General features: G+C 52.3%; 1 protein-coding gene across 2 annotated transcripts in view; it reads left to right on the top strand.

The window, feature by feature from the left end:
* Positions 1-20,599, top strand: part of CPNE5 (copine 5) — an 89,461-nt gene that overhangs the window by 10,957 nt on the left and 57,905 nt on the right. For both annotated transcript variants that reach the window (XM_047735045.1, XM_047735047.1), the window contains exons 2-3: positions 4,551-4,591; positions 5,390-5,436. In XM_047735045.1, the coding sequence (XP_047591001.1) occupies positions 4,551-4,591; positions 5,390-5,436 (88 nt within the window). The remainder of the gene's footprint in view (positions 1-4,550; positions 4,592-5,389; positions 5,437-20,599) is intronic.

Genomic DNA, 20,599 nt, shown 5'->3' on the forward strand with positions numbered 1-20,599 from the left:
ACTGTCTCTCGGCCCGGGAGTCCTCAGTGTGTTGGGGTGAGGGTCACGGAAGAACTTTCTGGTGCTGCGTGGGTGTACATTGTTGCAGTGGGGGAAACTGAGGTCCTCAAGACGGCTGCCATCAGAAGCATGATGTGTTTGGGTGTGTGTGGGATGAAGGTGGGTGTGTATGGTGTAGAAGTTAGTTGAAACCTGACTTCCAGGGCCTCATCCAGACCTGCAAAACTGGACCCTGGGCATGGGGCCCAACCAAGAATCTGCCTTTTTACAAGGAGGGACAGGGGCGAGTCCCAGGAAGTGAGGCTCCTGAGGGGGGAATTCATCATCTCAAGGCCATGAGAATAGGCTCAGCGGGCCACAGGGCTTCAGGTGGGACAGGCACTGGGGTGAGGCACAGAGAGGGGCAAGTGTGAAGTAAGGGACCAGAGAGGGGTGTAGGATGCAGGGACTTAGGCAAAGGGGCAGAAGGGCCTCAAAGCTTAGCAGGGGAGAGGACAGGAGACCAAGGAGGAGCCTGAGGCTGAGGTGAGCAGGGTTCCTGTTGGCCAGTGGGGTGATTCAGCACAGACTGGCAGTGGGGTGCTGGGGGCATATGCGCTTGTGGGGGGAGCTTCTTTGGACAGGTGAGGGCAGAGGTGGCTTGTGTTACCCATCCCTGTGTGTCCTTTCTCACTAAGGGAACCTGAGCACCCCCCATGAGGGAGACTGCCCTGCTCAGCACCAGGCCAGGGATGACCAGTCCTCTGAATAGCCCCACTTTGCGCACATGCTCCAGAGCAGTCCTGATGAGAGGAACTGTGTTAGTCTGTGTTTTCCGACAGGGAAACTGAGGCACAAGGAACTCGAGTCATTTGGCCAGAGTCGGGATGTGAACCCAGGCACTTAGCCATCAGGCTGTACAGCTAACAGAAAGTATAGGGGCCGTCCCTGAATGCGATCGGACACCACACAGGTGGAGAGACAAGAGCCTCCCTCTGCCCTGTGGCCATTCCTTTGGTCTTCCTTCATCCATCCCATCGGCCAGCCCACTGGCCCCGCCCCCGCCCAGCTCTGAGTCAGGTGCAGGGCTGGCCTGCAGCAGAGGTCCCTAGCATGGAGGAGCACCCAGCCGGTGTGAGAGATCGACACGCCCCTCATTTTGCAGCCCACGGTGTGCTGAGCAGGGACGTGGGGTCCTACCAGTCAGGGGGTTGTGCACTACAGGCCAAAGAGAACTCAGGCTAGGGGAGGAGAGATGGTTGTTGATCAGGGCCTGTTCAGGGCAGGCAGAATGGAGGAGGATAGATTGGAATGAGTCTGGAAGGATGATTAGTATCATCTCAGCAGGGCGGAGGGACTGGGGTCTTCGGCGTCCTCAGGGGCCGTGGCGAGCTAACCCAAGCCACAGGACCCAGTGAGAGGCCTGAGGCCATGGGGCAGGGAGCCACTGAAGCTACGTGGCTCATTCTATTTCTCATTCCAGATGTGTCCCTCTCGCCCGGCTGGGAGGGTGGGCAGAGCCAGGGAAATCCCTGCATGCTTCTTTTTGAAGCTAGGACCCCTTCTCTCCTTTTCCCTCTGTCTCTCTGTCAATCGTCTTCTGTTTCTCTGTCTCTCTCTCTCTCTCACACGTACACACACACAGAGTTTGAAATCCAGGGTCTCACTAGCCTGAACGTGACAAAACCTGAGTTCCAGAGCCAGACCCTGGAGAAGTTAGAGACTCTCTCTGAGTCTCATATTCCTTTTTTTTTTTTTTAAATTTTATTTATTTATTCGACAGACAGAAATCACAAGTAGGCAGAGAGGCAGGCAGAGAGAGAGGGGGAGGCAGGCTCCCTGCCGAGCAGAGAGCCTGATGCGGGGCTTGATCCCAGGGCCCTGAGATCATGACCCAAGCCAAAGGCAGAGGCTTAACCCACTGAGCCACCCAGGCGCCCTTCATATTCCTTTAAAAAAAAATTATTTTATTTTATTTTTGTCAGAGAGAGCACAAGCAGGGGGAGGGGCAGGCAGAGGAAGAAGCAGGCCCCCAGCTGAGCGGGGAGCCTGATGTAGGACTCGATCCCAGGACCCTGGGATCATGACCCGAACCGAAGGCAGCCGCTTAACTGACGGAGCCTCCCAGGTGCCCCGAGTCTCACATTCCTGATTTATAAAAGAATTGGAAAAAGTGACCTCGGAGGTCCCTTCCAGCTTGAGTGTTCTAAGCTTTTGAGCAATTATAGAATTTCATTATAGAATACAAAGATAAACCCCTGCACTCTCTTTAATAAATTCCCAGCCCCCCCTTCTTTATTACTTCCAGCTCCTCACCCTGCCTCAGGTTTCACTAGAATAGAGGTTCCTCTTTGGGGTGAAGGCATTTTGTCCTTTACTGAAATCAAGACAGGCACTTCTGTCCCTTAACTTAGCATCCTGCAGGAGGAGGACGCGTCAGCCCTCTTTGGTATGACTGAGCATGTGTGAAAGTGGTATCTTACCTGTCCCTGCACCCCCGTACCCACCCCTTCAGCCACCTTGCCTGTCATTTCATCTCTTGCTCCCTGCAGGGGCCTGGGAGTTTTATCAGATGGTTTCCAAAGTGACAGCTGGCTGGGAGTAGGTCTGGTGCAGGAGCGGTGAAGACCAGCAGAGGGGGTGTGTGTCTTGGGGTCACGGAGGGCTAGCTGGGGGAGGCTGCCTTTTGGGAAGAGACCCCTGAAAGAAGAAAGTGGAACAGAGGTTGGGGATCTCGGGATCCCCCCTCTCAGAGACACCGCTGGGAATCTTGGGGACTGAAGCTGGGGTGGTTCGTAAACACAATCGGGATCTCCCCAGCAGCAGGTGGCAATTGCATCTGTCTGTCCATCAGCCGGTCTTTGGCTCCCACCTCAGGATGGGGGGCAGGAATTGACTGTGGGGACAAACTGCCCTATAGGCTGTCACTCTTGATGGCTCTGGTGCAGGAGCCAGGATAAGGACTCCTTATAGATCTTTCTGGCTCTACCTCTTTTTGTTCCCTGCCATTCCCTGGGCCTTAGTCTCCCCCTTCTCTGGGGAGAAGATGAAACAGATGATCCAGAGCATTCCAGCCAGCTCTGACAGTTGGAGTTTGGCAGTCAGGGAGACACACAGACTAGTGAGAATTGTTTCTTCTTTCTGAGAAAGGGGTTCAAATTCATGTGGAGTGGAGGGAGGAGGAAGAAGACCCTTGGGAACCTCTGGGCAGAGCTTACTCGTAGGACGGAGTCAGGAACTCGCACAGGTGGGAGGGCTCATAGGAAGTCCCCTTTAGGGCTGGAGTGGTGCATGAGTCAACAAGGGTCTTTGATGAGCAGGTCTCCCTCTGGGCCTCTGGAGCTCGGTCCTTCTGGAAGATTGCCAAACAAGTGAATGGAGGATGCCTGGCAGCTGCCCGGGTTCGGGGGTGGGGAGAGCAACAAGAAACTGGTTATTATCCCCCAGCTCCTGCCCCCGGGAGGGGATAAACTTCCTGGTATTTGCAGCTGGCTTGCTGGAAAGAGCCCTTTGGAGAGAAGCGGCATAGGAGGAAACCCTGGGTGTGTCCAGGAACTAGAAGGGCTGAGGAGATAGGATAGGGAGTCCACAATCTTTAGGACTGGCTCTATGGTACGATGAAGAAATAGACGTTCAGAGAAGTGGAGTCACTTCCCAGCCTGAAACTGAGTTTCCAGTGGGCTGTGTTGCTTCGTGACAGCAGCATGTCACTGTGGAATGGAAGACACCAGAGGTGCTGGACCTAGCCCTGCCTGATCCCTCTGTGCCTCCACTTCCACATCTGTAAGATGGGATGATGCCTGCCCCGTACTGACCTTGCAGGACTGTGTGAGAATTGGGAGATAGTACTTGCAGAACGCTTAGCTACGTGCTTGACCTGTCCCTGGGGTTCAAGAGCAGGGGCTGTGATTACATGGAAGTAGAGCAGGAGCAGCGAGCCCCCTCTTCAACACCTCTCAGTCCCTCAACGTGTCCATCATCCTGCTGCCGTGCTTCCAAGTCTGATGATCAGGACCACGTGTTAGCTTCCGGCCTTGGCCTTGACCATGGAAGGACCCCGTTCCAATAAGTCTGCATCCTGTGGGAGGTTTCACTGGTTCATCTACCAACATAGGTGACAGATGCAATAAACTGGCTCTACCTAGAGCCCGCAGGGAATTATGGGACACTAAGTGGCTAAGTTTTGTTTGTTTGTTTTACCTTTTTTTTTTTTGAGAAGTAGAGATGTCTTACGGGGAGAATTTCTAGAACAGGTTAAGCCATTGGGCAGATGGAGATGTGGCTCGAGAGTGAGGTCCTGCGGGATGTGGGGTACCCAGAGTGCATGGCACGGGTTGGGGGGTAGGAGTGGACAGCCACACTCCTCAGGAAGCAGGGCTGAGGGGCCTCCACAGCCCCCTCTGTGCCTGCTTTAATGAGCACCCAAGAGATGTGTGCCCAAGGAAACTTCTCTTCCTGTTTTGCCTGCGGCCAGGCCTGAGGCCGTCTCTGGGTCTCACCCCAGGCCTGACTCCCCTGAGACCTTTCTCTCCTCTGGCTGTGCTAACTCTTTCTCTCTCCCCCTCTTTTAGGAATCTCTTGGACAAAGACATGTTTTCCAAGTCCGACCCACGTAAGTCCTGCTCTGACACTAATAACAGTAACAACAACAGCAATGACATGGTGACGGATGGTAGTGACACACTTGAGCCCTTCCTGAGCTCTAATGAGGCATAGGCCCCTTTCCGGGCCCATCCAGGCTGTTTATTGTCTCACTAATACTGTCTGGAGAAGGAGAACTGGGGCTCTGACCCTTCCCAGGCCGCAGGAACCTGTGAAAATTCAGCCCAACCAGGGGGTTTGGTGGGGGTCAGGGTGCCTGGGGGCCAGAAGTTCTCAGTCCCAAAACGCAATATATTTCAGAGCCCCAACTGGCTGTGGTCTGAGAGGTTGACGAGCACTGATTTTCGAGTCCAGGGATCTAGCCCTGAGCAATGCCATTCAACTCTCTGACCTTTGACAGGTCGTTGGCCTCCTCGGAGCCTCAGTTTGCCCATCTGTGGAATGGGGCTGATGATAGTAATAGGCTTTATGAGGTTGCCTTGGGCTCTGAAAGGATGACTGATTCGGATTTCAGATACTCTCTCCTGCCACATCTCTGCAATTCAGTCCTCCACGTGCCCTCTATCATGTTCTGGCCTAGATGTGAATGACCCTCAACGCCCTCCACGAGGGTCCTTCAAGAGGAGGGTCCCCTTCTATATTCTAGGCCCCCTTCTCCAAGCTGACCCCCCCACAACTCCAGACTCAACAGTGCTGCCCAGGCCAGAGTCTCCTGAGGTGCCCTTCCCCTCCAGAGATCTCCCCATCTAGAGCACCCACCTTCCTCTTGGCCTGGGGTTTTAACCCTCTTTTTCTCCTCTCCCCACAGTATGTGTTATGTATACTCAAGGGATGGAGAACAAGCAGTGGCGGGAGGTAGGTGGTCCTTTCCCCATCCCAGACACATCGCCTGTTCCTCGTTGTCTGTTTGTCTGACTCTGGAGACATCCCACCTGATGTGTTTTGAAATGCAGCATTTAGGCCCTTGGGAAGGGTAGTAAGGTGGGAAGAACATGCAGTTTTATCCCTGCTATTGTAGGAAGAAGCATGGTGGAGGGGAAATTTCCTGCCCTCTGTAAGCCAGGCTGAGGGAGAGATATGCTCTTGCCTCAGGGAGCCCCAGTCTGAGGGGGGGTTACACAGCTGTGCCCTCAGCAAACCCCAGTCTGAAGGGGAGACATAGCCCTGCCTCAGGGAACCCTAGTCTGAGGGGGAGACAGGAGACACAGCCCTGCCCTCAGCAAACCCCAGTCTGAGGGGGGACACAGCCCTGCCCTCAGGGAGCCCCAGTCTGAGTGGGAGACAAAGGGAGTCCAGACCCAACAAAAAAGACCTCCTCTGGTGGCCTAAGACTGGATATAGCAGCTGGTGCCCCGTCTTATCTACCCTGGCCTTCATTTGGTTTCCAACCAACGTGAGCTTTCAGTTAGGAGATTGCCTTGCCTGGAAAGCTTCAGTGACTCCTCTCCGTTTTGAATCAAGTCCCAGCTCTTTAGCGGGGCTTCTAAGCTCTGCCAAGAGCCTGGGGAGTCCCTCCCAGATGACACGACCAGAATGAGAATAGCCAGTAAAGCTTCAGTAACCCAGGGGCGCCTGGGTGGCTCAGTGGGTTAAAGCCTCTGCCTTTGGCTCGGGTCATGATCTCAGGGTCCTGGGATCGAGCCCCGCATCAGGGAGCCTCATTCCTCCTCTCTCTGCCTGCCTCTCTGCCTACTTGTAATCTCTGTCAAATAAATAAATAAAATCTTAAAAAAAAAAAAAAAGGAATGTTTAAAAAAAAAAAAAAGCTTCAGTAACCCAGACTTTAGTAACCTCATCTTCCTTGTCGGTGGCTTGGCCAGAGCATCACCTATCCTTACCCCCAGGTGTGGCAGGAGCAAGTGGCCAAAGGGGGTGAATTTTATCCATAAAATGTATGGGAAATATTTCCACAGGGACCGGGCTAAAGTTTACTTTCTTCGCCTTCTCCAAGACTCTGAGCCAATTAAAGCGGAAACCAGATTGCTGAGGAAACGTTTAGCCTACTTAAGTGAACTAATTACTTTTGAGGCCTTTTGGCCAAGCTTCATAGAAAGCAGCAGCGTGTTAATGTCAGAGTGATTCATTCAGGAAAGTCTGGAAGGGCCTCTTCAGAAGACACTGCTCTGTTGGCCATTAATGACATTCAGTAATGTCATAATTGTCCCCATTCGGGTCAGGGTCCCTGACTGTCCCCTAGACGTCATCACCACCTGCACCATTGGGGCAGAGTGGACGAAAGGCAGGAGGTCTTGCTGCTGGCTCTAGCCCTTTCTGGAGGTGGAATCTGGAGCAAGTTGCCTACTCTCACTATACCTCAGTTTCCCCGTATGTAATATGGGGATAACACTGCCCTGGTACTCCTGTGGCCAGGGTGAAACAAGGCGATGGATGGAAGGTGGCTGCTGTGTAGTCATTGCTCGGTAAATCGCATTGCTTGCATCATCCAGAACGTTTGGGGCCTCCCAGTCACTCCCTCAATGGGTTGATATTTGCAACAGTAAGCACTGATGTGTCCCAGGCAACATACCAGGTGCAGTGGGGAAAGAAGGAGGTAGTCAAAAGAACAGAGCTTCACCAAAAATGTGAGCTGGCCCTGGAGTTTGCCACCTGGAAGGGGAGAGTCACCTGTGTGAATAAATCCTAACAGAGGAAACAGGGAGCAGAGAAGTATCAGTGAGAGTATGAGGGGGGTTCACGGGAGAGAACGTTCTGGCCAGCACGCCATGTTTAGCCAAAGCACTTTGATAGCTTGTTGGACTATCACAAATCACATGTGATGAAACGCAAGGCAGGGAAGCTGGGGGTCCAGCAGCACAGCTGGTGGCAGAAGAGACAGCACCGAGGGGGGATCCAAAAGGAGCAGGTCAGTCCAGCGCCTGGGTAGCTGGGTGAAGTAATAAGGGGCTATTTATGAAGGAGAGCTCAGGGTTTAGGGAAGCCATGAGGGGTGACAAATCACCAGGCTGGCAACAGTAGAAAGCCATTACTACTCCAGGCCTGAGGAGGTCCATGGAGGCCGAGGTTTCTAGAATCCCAGGGGGACCTCCCAAGATGAGCCCGGGCAACCTCACTCTCTTTCCACCCTCTGCTCTCCTGCCGGTTCCTCCTCCTGGTATAAACCCCACTGGGAGTCCCAGCGGAGGGTATCCCTCCTGGGCACAGGGCAGGGTGGATAAGCCAGTGGATCCAGAGGGACAAAGAGGGACAGTCCAGAAGGAACAGTGAGCAGATGATCGAGGTGGGGCAACAGAGAGGAAGAGGCGACCGAGGGAGCTGGCCGCTGTCAGGCTGAGGACAACTGGGACCATGGGGTCAGAATGTCAGTCAGAGCAGGAGGGTCCCAGCCCCATGGACAGCCAATGTCACGCACAGCCTTCAGGGGTAACGGTGGCTGAGCTCAGGCTTCCAGCTCTTTCTGGAGAAGGGAAGATGCACTCAGACATATTGGGGCCCTGTTTCTTTGCCTGATTCTCTCTATGACCCACAGAGGACAGTATCAAGAATGGAAAATTTAAAGCAAAATCCGGAATCCATCTCTGGAACTACCCCTGGGGTGGAAGACTGCTTTTGCTCGTAAACAGGAACCAGCTCCCACCTGTTAGTTCATTGCAAAACGTCTGTTAGCAGAACCTTGGCCGAGAGGTAATCAGCCTGTGACCAGGAGGAGTCAAGTGCGGGCACGGCAGTTTCTGCAGGCAAGGTCCAGACCCCAGGGTTTGCACAGGCTGCGGAGGGATGAAAGCTCTTCTCTCAGCCCCTGGCTGTGGGGTTTCAGCTGATTTTAACTGTTTGGGTCATTTAAAATGCCTTCTGAGAAAGCTCCAGCTTCCAGCACCTAAATCTGTCAATGCATTTTATGAAAATTGACTCAAGATGTAATTTTAGCCCAGGAAATTGAGCACTATTTGCATCAGGGTTGGCCAGGGCCTTCTGCATGTCCCAGGGAAGACAGGATGACCAGATAGGAAGGGTCCTAGAAACCTTCTCACAGGGAGGAGGGCTGTAATGGGGAGCGTCTCTACGTTCCGCATTTGAAAAATGTGTGGGCAGGAGATCCCTGCCCCTGCCTGGCCAGACAGCTGTCCTGGTCGGGGGTGCCCCTTGGAAACGAGGAGATGGATATTACAGAATCTTAGGGTGTCCCGCTGCTGGACCCACACTGCTTGTGGGGATTGTCACCAGTGACCATGCCCACACATCCCTGCCAGAGCGCTATTTATTTTTTAAAGTTTTTTAAAAAAAATATTTATTTATTTGACTGAGAGAGAGAGAGCTCACGAGTAGGCAGAGAGGCAGGCAGAGAGAGAGGGGGAAGCAGGCTCCCCGCTGAGCAGAGAGCCTGATGCAGGGCTTGATCCCAGGACCTGAGATCATGACCTGAGCTGAAGGCAGAGGCTTAACCTGCTGAGCCACCCAGGCACCCCCAGAGCACTATTTTTGAGCAACCTCAGTTCCTGGAACATTCAAAACCCGCTGGGAAGGACGGTTCATCTCTAAATGTCAACAAGAATGTGTGGATACCTACTGTGTGCCACCATAGAATGCCAGGGATGCAAAGGGGGACCACATGCAACCAGAGGAACTCCCTCTGGGTTCAGGAAGGTACCAATTAGGGAACAGCAATAAGAATACTAATAGCAGAGGTGTCTGAGTTAAAGTGTCTAACTTCAGCTCAGGTCATGATCTCGGGGTCCTGGGATTGATCACCGGGGTCAAGCTCCTGTTTGGCCCACACTCAGCAGGAAGACTGCTTCTCTCTTTTCCTCTGCCCCTCACCCTGCTCATGTTCTCTCTCTCTCTAAAATAAATAAATAAAATCTTAAAAAAAAAAAAAAAAAGGAATGCTAGTAGCAGACACTGCTGTAACAGTGATGTTCTGGGCACGGATTCTAAGTATTTACATGTAGTCACTAATTAAATGCATTAATTAGTGCATTAAATGCACTAATTAAATATCATGCAGAAGGTATTATTACTATTATTATTATTGGCCCCATTTCACAGAGGAGGAAATTGAAGCAGAGAGAATTTAAATGTGAAAGGAACTTCTGGAACATTGATGCTGTAGGATCTCTAATAGTTATATATAAAGGGCAAAATTCTACTAATCCCAAATTCGACCCTCCCTAGGTGCACAGAGCAAGCTGATTTTCTCTTCCACGTGTTCTTTTTCTCAATATCAGAGGACAGCTCACACAGCCCTGTTAGTCCACTTTTGGGCAGATTTATTTGTTTATAAAGATTTTATTTGAGAGAGAGCGCACATGAGGGGGTAAGGGCAAGGAGCAGGGTGGACAGAGGCAGAGGGAGAAACACGGTCCCTGCTAAGCAGGGAGTGCGATGCGGGGTCTCAATCCCAGGACCCTGAGATCGTGACCTGAGCTGGAAGTAGACGCTTCACCACTGAGCCACCCAGGCACCCCAACTTTTGGGCAGATTTAGAAGGTGACCATTTCCATCAGTCCTTCCTCTATCACTCTCTCTTGTCCCTTTACCTGTCGGGTTACATGCCCTGGAACCCGGGTCCACACGTCAGTGTTCTCCCCAGAGCTGGACCCACTTCCTTGTCCAAACTGCTGTCCAGACAGGATTCCCCCAGCTCAGACTTCATGATTGGATTTTTGACCCTCGGTGTGAGATTTTATGTTTATCTTCGTTACATAGTAGACTTGTCATTTGGTAGGTTCCGTCTATTGTTTGGCTGTGAAGATTGTGTTGAATTACGATCATGCATTCGGCATCTTGGTTCCGCCTCCTAGACCCCGGTTGGCTGTGGTTGCCATCCACGCGAATGATAAGGGATTGCGTGGGATGGAGTGTTGTGGTCCCCCACTGGAGCCCTTGTCCCAAATGGACCTCATTTCTCTAGTTGGTCTTGGAGGTATGCTGTTCAGCCACCGAGGAGCTACATGATCTGGTTATCATCTATCCTGCGTTTCTCGATCTGTTCTCTAAGCGCTTCCTTGATAACCGTCCTTTGCCTTCTCAGATGAGGGCCTGAACTTGACGTCTAGAACACAGCATTCCCATCCTAGCTCTGAGATTTACTATGGGACATGGGTGAGGTCTTTATCTTCTCTGAGTCTCAGCTTACTCATCTGTAAAATGGGACTTAGAGTCCTCCTTAGGAGACCAGCTAAAATAACGCTTCTGAAAAATACCGGAAGTACTAATGGCAATGTGCTATTACCCAGCTTAAGCACCCAAGTGCTCAGTCACAGTGGGAACAGCCGTATGTGGAGACCCTGTGGACTTTACCAAACCCGAGTCCCCTTCTCAGTCTGGGGCTCCAGGACCCAATTGGCTCTAAGGAGTGAGGGCTTCCAGGAAAAGGGAAACATCTCATCCTTGTGTGGGAGGGGTCCTTCCTCAGGAGGGGCTCTTCCAGGAAATGCTGGACCGAGGGAGGCCTTTGTCACTGTGCTGTGTCCAAATAGCATGGCTGTGTGGCACTTTGGCACAGTGGGGGACCCCCACTTCCTGTCCCTCTAGTGCTTTTGTCCCAGGGTGTCTCTTCATAGTCTGCCCACAACACCCTGCGTCTCTGTGTGGTGGCCTGTCTGGCTCTTGCCCCCTTCCAAACCCCCGTCTTCCTCCCTGGCTCTGGCCTTGAATTTCACCCCCATGCTCACCCCCGGCAGCCAGCGTTTTTTCTGCTTCTCCTGAACAGAAAAGGGCCTTTTCATGGTTCCAGTGGCTTTCAAAATCACAGCTCGGCCATTCAGCAGTTTCCCAAGCCTGGAAGACAAACATCAGCTTCTTAGCTTGGTGTCCAAACCTCTCCCACTTGGGCTACCCCAAAATTGGCTGTATGGAGGAACTGGCATGGAGTGAGCCCCAGCAGGTGCGCTCCTGGCTTGTCCCTAAGGCTGCAGCCTCTGTGAGGAGCTGCGATGGGTCCATGTCACAGCTGGGAAACTGAAGCCAGGAAGGTTGAAGCGGCTTGTCCACGGCCACGCTATGAATTGGCTCAGGATTGGGATTCACATCTGTGTGGAAGCCACCTAAGCCTGGATGGCTGTCCAGAGCTGCTAGCCCTTTTGGGGGTACCAGCTCTGCTTCCACACAACCTTGACCCTGGAGCCCACGTAACCATGAAAGCCGGACTCAGGCTGACTTCTGCCGTGTGCACCCGCTGGCTAAGTTGAACCATATGGATTTGCAGTTTGAAAATTTGGGGGAAAAATTGGCAATTTCATGTCATCTGATGGTCAGGTTAGGCTCTCATCTAATATTAGCAAGTGGCCCCTAGTGACCTGCTTGTCCTTATCAGCAAAGTGAGGTCCCAGGGCCTGCTTGTTGCCTTAAGGCACACTGGAGGCCGGCCGATGAGAGCTGATGTTCCGGCACCAGGGAGGGTCAGGCAGCCTCCGCTGGCAGGAGAGCCCTGGGGTGTCAGAAGCCCAGGCCCACTCCCAAGGCATGAGGTCTCTCCAGGTTCTCACACCGTGTTTGTACAAGTGCTTACAGGCTTGTAAGGCACTTCAGCCATATGTGTGTCTCTCCATACCTTCCTGTTGGCAGTGAAAAATGATTAGTAACCTCCTTCTGTGAAAAGGGTTCTCCAGTGCCCCGGGAGATAATGTATTGGAGATGACATCTCCTAGTTTGGGCTTTCAAATGTGACAGCCTCCCTAGGATGGATGAAACTCATTAAAATTTTTTTTTTACTTTATTTTATTTCTTTAGAAGATTTTTCACTTATTTATTAGAGAGGGAGAGAGAGAGTGCGAGCAGAGGGAGGTGTGGAGGGAGGGGCAGAGGATGAAGCAGACTCCAGTTGAGTAGGGACGGGCTCGTCCCTGCAGGACTCGATCCCAGGACCCTGGGATCATGACCTGAGTCAAAGGCAGACCCTTCACTGACTGAGTCACCCAGGCACCCCAAAAGCCAAGCTGTTGGACTCCAGGCTTTTCCCACCTCACAGTGTGTCCCCTGCCTTCTTCCCTAGCTCTGTCCCTCCTCTTGCACCCGGACATTCAGAGTCTGGCCTGCTTCCACCCTCATGCTGTTCCTCTAGAGGAAATGCCTTTCTCCGACTCTGAGCCACCTTCGGCCCTCTCTGAGCACCCTCAGGCAACCCTATCCCAGCAGCCAAGACGGTGGCCCAATAACTCTGATGGTTTAAGGTACTCAAAGAATCAGCCAAGATGGTTGAAAAATCTGCCATGTTACAGCAGAATTCCTTTAGAATGTTCCTGGTGTGTGCCTAACATCACATCTCCCACTTGTTCCCGATCCTTAGAACGGCTTTTATCTCCAGACCTCAGAGAGGTGACGGAACTTGGCCCAGGTGACAAGGCTAGGAAACCAGGGTTCTCTCCCTATTGAATCACAGAGGAGGGGTGGTGTCGTGGGCAGTTCCTGGGTTTGGGTCAGGACCTTGGTCTTAGAACTGTGTGACCTTGAACTAGGCGCTTATCTTTTTGGACCCTCTGTTTCTCACCTGTAAAATGGGCAACTAGCAATACTTACTGGCTGGATTTTGTAAGTGTTAGAGAGAACATAGGATAAGGTGGAGGAAACAGGTAGGCGGTTGGTAAGAGGTAGCTATTGTTCATAGTACCATTGATGGGCTGTGGGTGTGGGGCAACGTAGCACCTCCATCCCAGGTAACCCCTTCTATATATAGATAGCAACAGGGAGTCAAAGAGGCAAAGTAACTTGAATAAGGGACTGTGATATCCTCCAGGGTACAAAGCTGTAGCAGCAAGGTCCCTGCCCTCAGAGAACTTATGGGGAGCTGGGAAGACCAGACACAGATATGGAAGGAACTAAAAGCCTTGTTTTCTTCATTCTGATGAGAGTGTTGTGGCAGATCCTCTCAAAGACCCCAAGTTCCAGAAGGTAGCTAGGCCAGGAGCCACCCAAGCAGTTTAGATGTGAATTCTCAGCTTTTCACAGCTGGGAGAGGGCCGGGAGGGCCTGAAGGGCTTCCAAGGGTAGGTGGCACCAGACTTGGGAATTGAAGGATAGTGGGGAGAAGAAAGAGCATTCTGGGAACGGGGCTTGCCATGTGCGAAGCCTGGTGGTGGAAACGTCTGGGAGCTGGCGGTGACTCAGTCTGGCTATGGCCCGGGCTGTGTTGGAGGGAGGGGAGAGATGAGCTGATGAAGGGAAGGCTGTGCCCCATTGGGAACCCTCCTGGGAATATAAGGCCTTCGATTTAATCACAGTTTCCAAAGAGTCAGCAGTCAGTGAGCAAGCATTTATTGTACACCTACCATATGCCACCTACCGATTCAGACATATAGTGGAGAATAAGACAGGCAGAGTCCCTACTCTGGAGAGGCTTATTTAATCAGCAAAGAAGTTGGATAATTTCAGGTATTGTTTGATAAGTGCCGTGACAAAGATAAAAAACAGCATAATGAGATAGTGACCAGGGTGGAGGGGACTGCTTTCGTTAGGGGGTCAAGGGAGTCCCTTCTGAAGGACAGGTGACTCTAATTGAGTCCTGAGTGTTACCATGCCTATGTCTGGGAGGGGGTATTCCAGGCAGGAGGTACAGCAGGTGCAAAGGCCCTGAGGTGGGAGCAAGCTCAGTGCACTCAAAGGACAAAAAGAAATTCTGTATAATTTGAGTGCTGTGAACAATGAAGACTGTGGGCAAATCCTCTAGGGTTTCATAGGCCATGTAGGAGTTCAAACACTGCTCTGAGTGTTGTGGGAAACTATCTGAGGGTTTTGAGCAGGGTAGGGATGCAGCCCCATTTATGTTTTGGAAAGACAACTCTGGCCACCATGTGCAGAGCAGATTGCAGGCAAAAGAACAGAAACAGGAAGACAAATTGCAGTCTTGTGGAGCTCCTGGTATAAGACAGCAGTGGGCAAGGGCAGTGGGGATCCTTTGTTCAATGGTCAAGAGTTTAAATGTGAAATGAACTCACCCTCTGCCACCATACTCTGAGCCCAGTTTGGGATCCCTGATGACCAACCTAGGACCCAGTCCCAGCCACACCACACAGATCTCTATCAAAAGATTTCCCTATCAAAAGGAACAAATGGATCATTATCACTGTTTTATAATGGATCATTATTACTGTTAAACTTCAAAGCAGGAGACAAGCCTCACTAGGAGGTGGGTGCCAAGGCAAGCCTGGGGCTGGCTTTCTGGATTCTCCCATTTTTGGAGAGAGGGGTCTGCCTCTTCAGGGAAAGGTCCCACTTGAGCCTCAGGGCCCATGCAGCAGCCTCTCGTGGCCTTCGCTCTTGTCCTGCAGCTGGATTTCCAGGGCCCTCCCTTGCAGTCAGCAGGAGCAGGCAGCCTGGGACCGAGGCCTGACTTTGGGGACCAGATGGGTCACAGGCACCTGCTCATAATCTTAGGGTTAGGGCTTTAGAATCTGCTTTGGCACAGCCAGGTGCTGTCACTGTGCCCCTTGAAATCTTGACTCTGTCACTTCCCTTAAACTCTCTGAGCTGTAGTTTCTTTTTCCTTCTGTGTAAATGGGACCCCGACGCCTACTCCCTGGGCTGTGGTGGGAACTTGAGGACAGAATCGCTCAGCACAGTGCCTGGCTGTGCTTGACACTTGGAAATATTATTATGCAATCCTGTCAAAGCTGGGAAGAGGCTGTACCCCCTGTCCTGCTTCTCCCTCCGTAGCAGGGATGACGTTTCCTAGCGCTGGTATGGTCTCTACATCAGCAGTACCCCATGACTCCCCTTAGCCCTCACCACACCCCAGATGAGTAAGCAGAGGCACAGAGGGGTCCCCCTTGGCCCAGCGCTTCAGCTAGAGAGTGTGGAGCTGAAGTGTGCTATGGTCTTCTGAGTCCGCCCATCTGGCCAGGCTGCTATCAGAGTGGACTTTTCTAGATCCGGGGTTGGATGTGGTGTGTCGGGGCTGACTGTGAACTTGTGAGTGGCTCCTACCAGCCCTCCCCCCAGCCAACCAGAGCGGTTCTGTGAGTTCTGTGTAATACATTCGACAGGAGCCCAAGATTTCATCTGAAGGAACGAGTTTGCTTTTCTGGTAAACCCTGAGGTTCTCAAGTAGGTTGTTTGGCAGCTGATAAGTCTCTTTTCTCTTCAGTGTGGACGTCCAGGTGCCCGTCCTTTACACCTGTGGCGGAGCCGCTGAGAGCGTGGGTTCCAAAGTTAAGGTGATTGGGTCTGAATCCGGGCCACCACCTCCTCGGCTGGGGCTCTTGGGCAAGTGCCTCAGTTCACAGCCTGCTGTGAGGAGTAAAGGAGCTAATTTTGGTAAAGCGCCTGGCAGGAAACAATGCGCAACAGTGACTCCATAGAAGGAGGCCTTAAGCGAGAAACCAGGGCTTCACTTGGGGGAAACAACCATTGGGGGTATCCCTTCAGACACCGTTATGCCATTCCGCAGGAGCCACAGACATTTTGGAGTGCCCTGGAGGACCAGTGCCTCTAGGGCAGGGCTCACTCGGGGCCCTCCCCGCACAGGTGCCGCTGGACCCTGGCTCAGCTGCCCAGGCAAGATCAGGGCACGGGCTGGTGGAGTGTTTTGCCAGCTACTTGGCAGCTAGGCTCATTGGTAAAAGGGCCATTCCCCCAGGAGCTGGGACATTTTAACAGATTATCTGGAACAATGGCTAATTAGGAACTAAGCCTTTTGTCAGGAAGTCTTTCATTATAAGCTTGGCTGCGGCTGCTGATGTCTGGGGCCAGAGAGGGAAAATTCTCTGTCCAGGCCTGAGCAGGGAGAAGGCCTTTAGAGCCTCCGTTCTCCTTACTCACCTCTGCCCTTCCTCACCTAGAGGCCTTAACGCAATAGGAAGTGGTCTGGAAGGTACCAGGCCACAGAAGTCATGGTTCACTCTGCTTGGCTTTAGGCTAGCCCCTTCCCCTCTCTCTGGGCCTGCTTTTCCTCACTCTCCAAGGGGAGGGTGGCTACAGACTCCTGCGCCTGCCTCTCCATGAGGGAACCTCAGAGAACTTTCCAGACCCCAGACCATGCAGGCCTGGCCTGGAACTAGGTCCTCTGTGCTCCTCCTTGAAACCTGGGTCCTCCTTCCTGGTGCCCAGACCTCAGGCCATTCTCCAGCCTCAGGCACCCAGTTGGACCCCTGTTCCCAGCACCCAGCTTGCTGCCTTTTCCAGTTTCTATTTGAGTCAGATAGCTTTCTGGCCTCTAATTTTAATCCCAGTGAACATGATTCATGAGGAGCCAGGGCTGGGCTCTCTAGCAGGGCTTTTAGAATCCCCAATTAAGGAGCCATCAATTATATATGAAAATTATAGGGGAGCTCCGGCTGGGGAAGGGTGGGCAGCTTCGAGGTGGAGAGCAGTCTGTTAGCGCTGGCCTCCTTCTGTCCCAGGAGGCATAGCCACTGGGGGCTTTGCAGCTGGGGGGAGGTCTCTGCAGCTTCATCCAGCTGTAATTTGTAAAAAGGCCAGAGCTGCTTAAATCTGGGGCCGTGAACGTCGTTCAGGTTGCAGAGCAACCCACTCATTACTGAGGTAGGGGACCTCGGTGAACACCATGGGAAGCCACGACTCCATCACTCCTGGGAGCCCTGGTCCTCCATCCCCACCACTGGGTGCCTCTGGGAGGTCCTGCTGGCCTCCTGGAGCTCCGTTCTCTCCTCTGTCAAATGGGGATGACAGTAATAACGTCTCCATGGGGTCACTGGTAGGGGGGCTGAATGAGATCACGGGTGTGGAAGGTGTTTTGAAGATGAGGAGTCACTATAAGAAGAGGTAGGAGGAGGATTTGATGGAAGGAAGACCTGAGAGAAACCTGACAGAGGGGGTGACAGGCTTCTGGGAGAAACGGGGACCACTCTGGGTGGGAACTGACCTGACCTGGGCTCCCATCACGGCCCTTTTCCTAATTAGCCATGTGACATGTGTCAAAGCATGGTCCCCCCACCCCTCTTTTCTGCCTCTCTCTTCTCATTGCTTGAGATGATTTGATTCCTTCCAGTTCCAGAATCTTCAGGTTCTAGGTCAACTTGTCAATCAGTAAATCTTTATGGAAATCATAGGAGGGGCCAGGAGTGCCTGTGTGGTCTGTAGGGATTGGAAATGTGGGTGGGGGGTGAGCAAAGGAATAGGTCAGGGGCACTCACCTGTGCCCTGTGACCTAAAGCCCCCACCAACAGGAAGAGTCAGCAAAGTGGAAGAGAGAGTTAGCATTGAAGAAGCTCAGAGGTTTGGCTGCAGGTAAGAAAAGAACAAGAATAAAGATTGAATAGGACATAGTCCAAACCTCATTCACAGTACTGACCTCCTACTGGTTAGTGACTACATCGACTCCTTACTGATTTGGAACCAGACCAGAGAGTCTGGGTTCCAATCCTGTTTCTCCCACCCACCATCTATAGGACTCTGGGCAAGTCACTCCAGCTCTCTGAGCCTTATCTTAGTTAACTTATGTGTAAAATGGGAATAACAGCCCTGTTTCATAAAGCTGTTATGAAGATTGAATGAGGAAAAAATGTGGAAAACACTTAGCACCTGGATGTCTTTAGGGCTACATGAGGATTATTCTCAGTATTGAAGATCAGTAGCAGACATTCTGGGTCACACTCCATGCACGTTCCCTTCTGTCCTTGCCCTGGAGAGGGAATGATTTTCTCTGTCTTAGCAGTTGGGGAAATGCACCCTCTTAGCTATTCTAGGTAGCCTCCTGTAAATAATTAGCAACAGAACCCTGGCCAGTAGGGGGTCCTAAACCCATGCCTAGCTACCCCTCTACTCTACCCTGGCTCTGGACCCCAGAGCCCTCCAGCTGTGGGCATTTGCAGGGAGTTACCGGAGGCTTGTGTGGAAGGAGGGGTCCAGACTTTACAAATCTAGAAGCAACAGAGAAAGCTTCTTTCTAGGCTGCTTTGCTTTGTGCCTCCTAGCCCAGTAGTCGGTGTGTCTGAGCAGGGACTGAGAGGGTCAAGGGCTCTCTTTCCCTCCCTACCCTCACTAAGCAGCTTTCTCGCCCAAGGGGTCTTTCTGCTTCACCTTTCCTGCCAGTGGCAAGAGAGTGAATTTTCTTCTCCAGGCCTGGGTGGTCTCTACGCAAGCATTACACATTCTACTGCCTTTTCTTTTCCCCCCTAACAAAGGCCTTGGGCTTTGCTGGACCCAAGCTTGTGGGAAGCCCATGGGCAGGGCAGAGCCTAGATCTTAACGGAGTAGCTGTTTGGTAAGAGCAAAGGGACAGCCCTGCATTTTCCTCTCAGCCTTGCCTATGTGTGGAAGATGTCTGGAGAGAAACCACTCAGAGCTGGGGCCTTTTGAGCGTGGAGGATGAGCAGAGCGTCAGCAGTTCCCTGCCGGGAGTCTCTTAGAGATAAGGCTGAGTTCAGCGACCCGGGAAAGACACTCCTCCTGGGTGCCTGGGCCAGGGTTTGGGGTACAGGAAGGACCAGAGTGTAGAATCACTAATTTAGACTTTGTTTTAGGCCCCGGGCTGCCTTCTAAGTACACTACATAAATCGGATCACGTAAGCCTTCAACAGCCCTGTAAGGTATGGATAAATTGTAGTTCCCATTTTACAAAAGAGCAAACTGAAACACAGTGGGGGAAAGGGATTTCTCCTGTCACATGGCCAATGAGTACTGCAAAACCAGATTTGAACCCAGGAAGCTGGGCCCCAGACTCTGTTCTCTGTACTTCACTATTTACTGCTTTCTGGGGGAAAACCTAAGATGTGTCTTCAAAGCTAGAATCATAGGTTCCTAAAGGTTTCTGTAGGCATGCTTTCCCTTGGAGAAACTGATGGAAACCAGAGCTCCTTCCCCCGGAAAATGCAGACACGTACAGACAGACATTTCATTCGATTTCGGGGAGCCACAGACCCACTTAGAGCTGATTAAAGGCGTCAAACCTTGACTCTAATCAGGTAGGTGGCCACTTTATAGAAAGTCACGGACGCTGGTGTGGGGACCCCTGATCCTGGAGAGCTCCCACGGGCACCCTTAGGGTGGGACAGCTGTGCTGAGACCTGGCGTCCCAGAAGGTGGTCGTGGGACAGCGGGTGTCTTGGCCGCACAAGCGGGGGTCATGCACTTTATTGGTGACAAGAGCATTCCACGGTGTTTCAGCAGAAGGAGGGGGGTGGGGACTGTTCTTGGTTTATGTTCACTTGAGTTGGCAATTGTATGTGTTAGGAACATGTTTGGTGTGAGAGAAAATAGATCAGTCAGGGCCCCAGCAGGAGAGCAAGTTTCCTCAGTTGGTTTAACTGAGGAGATTTGATGGGTTTCTTTCGAAGGTATGGGTCAGGTGGAGGGAATCTGCAGGAGGTCGCCCCCCACCCAGGGCCCAGCATCAGCAAGTAGCTGCTCTCACTCAGGGCTCGAAGGGGCAGTGAGAGGAGACAGTGCTCTTGTCTGTGAGTGAGAGGCAGACCATTGTTCTGGGAGAAGAAGCAGCCCCTGCCAGAACCCAGGGGCCAAGGCTGGGCCAGAGTGGGAAGAAATACCCTCCCTTCTCTCTCTACCCGTCTCCCATCTGCTGGTGCCTCCCATTGACCAAACCCAACCTGGAACCCGCAGAGCAAGGGAACCAGGATGATGAGGTTCGAAAGAGAAACCGGGTCCCCTGGAGTGTAGAGCAGGACAGAGAAGGAGCTGGATGGGCTGGGGGCAGCCGTGGGAGACCCTATGGCACAGAGAATAAGCTTCCAGATCCATCCAGGCCTTACTGCCAGCCCTGTGCCTCACTGCAGCTCAAGAGGCCCATGTCTTGACAGAGGATCCCCCCAGTCCTGGCCTCCTAGTTGGATGTGGAATGGGGAGACCTTAGGGTCTCAGGCAGGGAGACCTGCCTGAACCAGGTTTTCCATCCCAGCCCGGCAGCATCCCTTGTCCGGAGGGCGGTTTGGCAGGACCGCTGCCCAGCCGGCCCCATAGATCTCAACTTCTGTGTGTAGCAGAGCCCCGGGGAGCCATCTAATTTAGTCCTCAAAGAAGTTTCAAGTCTGCTTTCCCTTTGAGGGTCTCCCTGGAACTGATGATATGTAATTAATGCTGTTTAATTGATATTCTTGGGGCTTAGTCATAGAGGTTTTAGGAGCCCTCGGGAGCATCTTTTGTGACGCGT

Source organism: Lutra lutra, chromosome 6, assembly GCF_902655055.1.
Source record: "Lutra lutra chromosome 6, mLutLut1.2, whole genome shotgun sequence".
Classification (NCBI taxonomy): domain Eukaryota; kingdom Metazoa; phylum Chordata; class Mammalia; order Carnivora; family Mustelidae; genus Lutra; species Lutra lutra.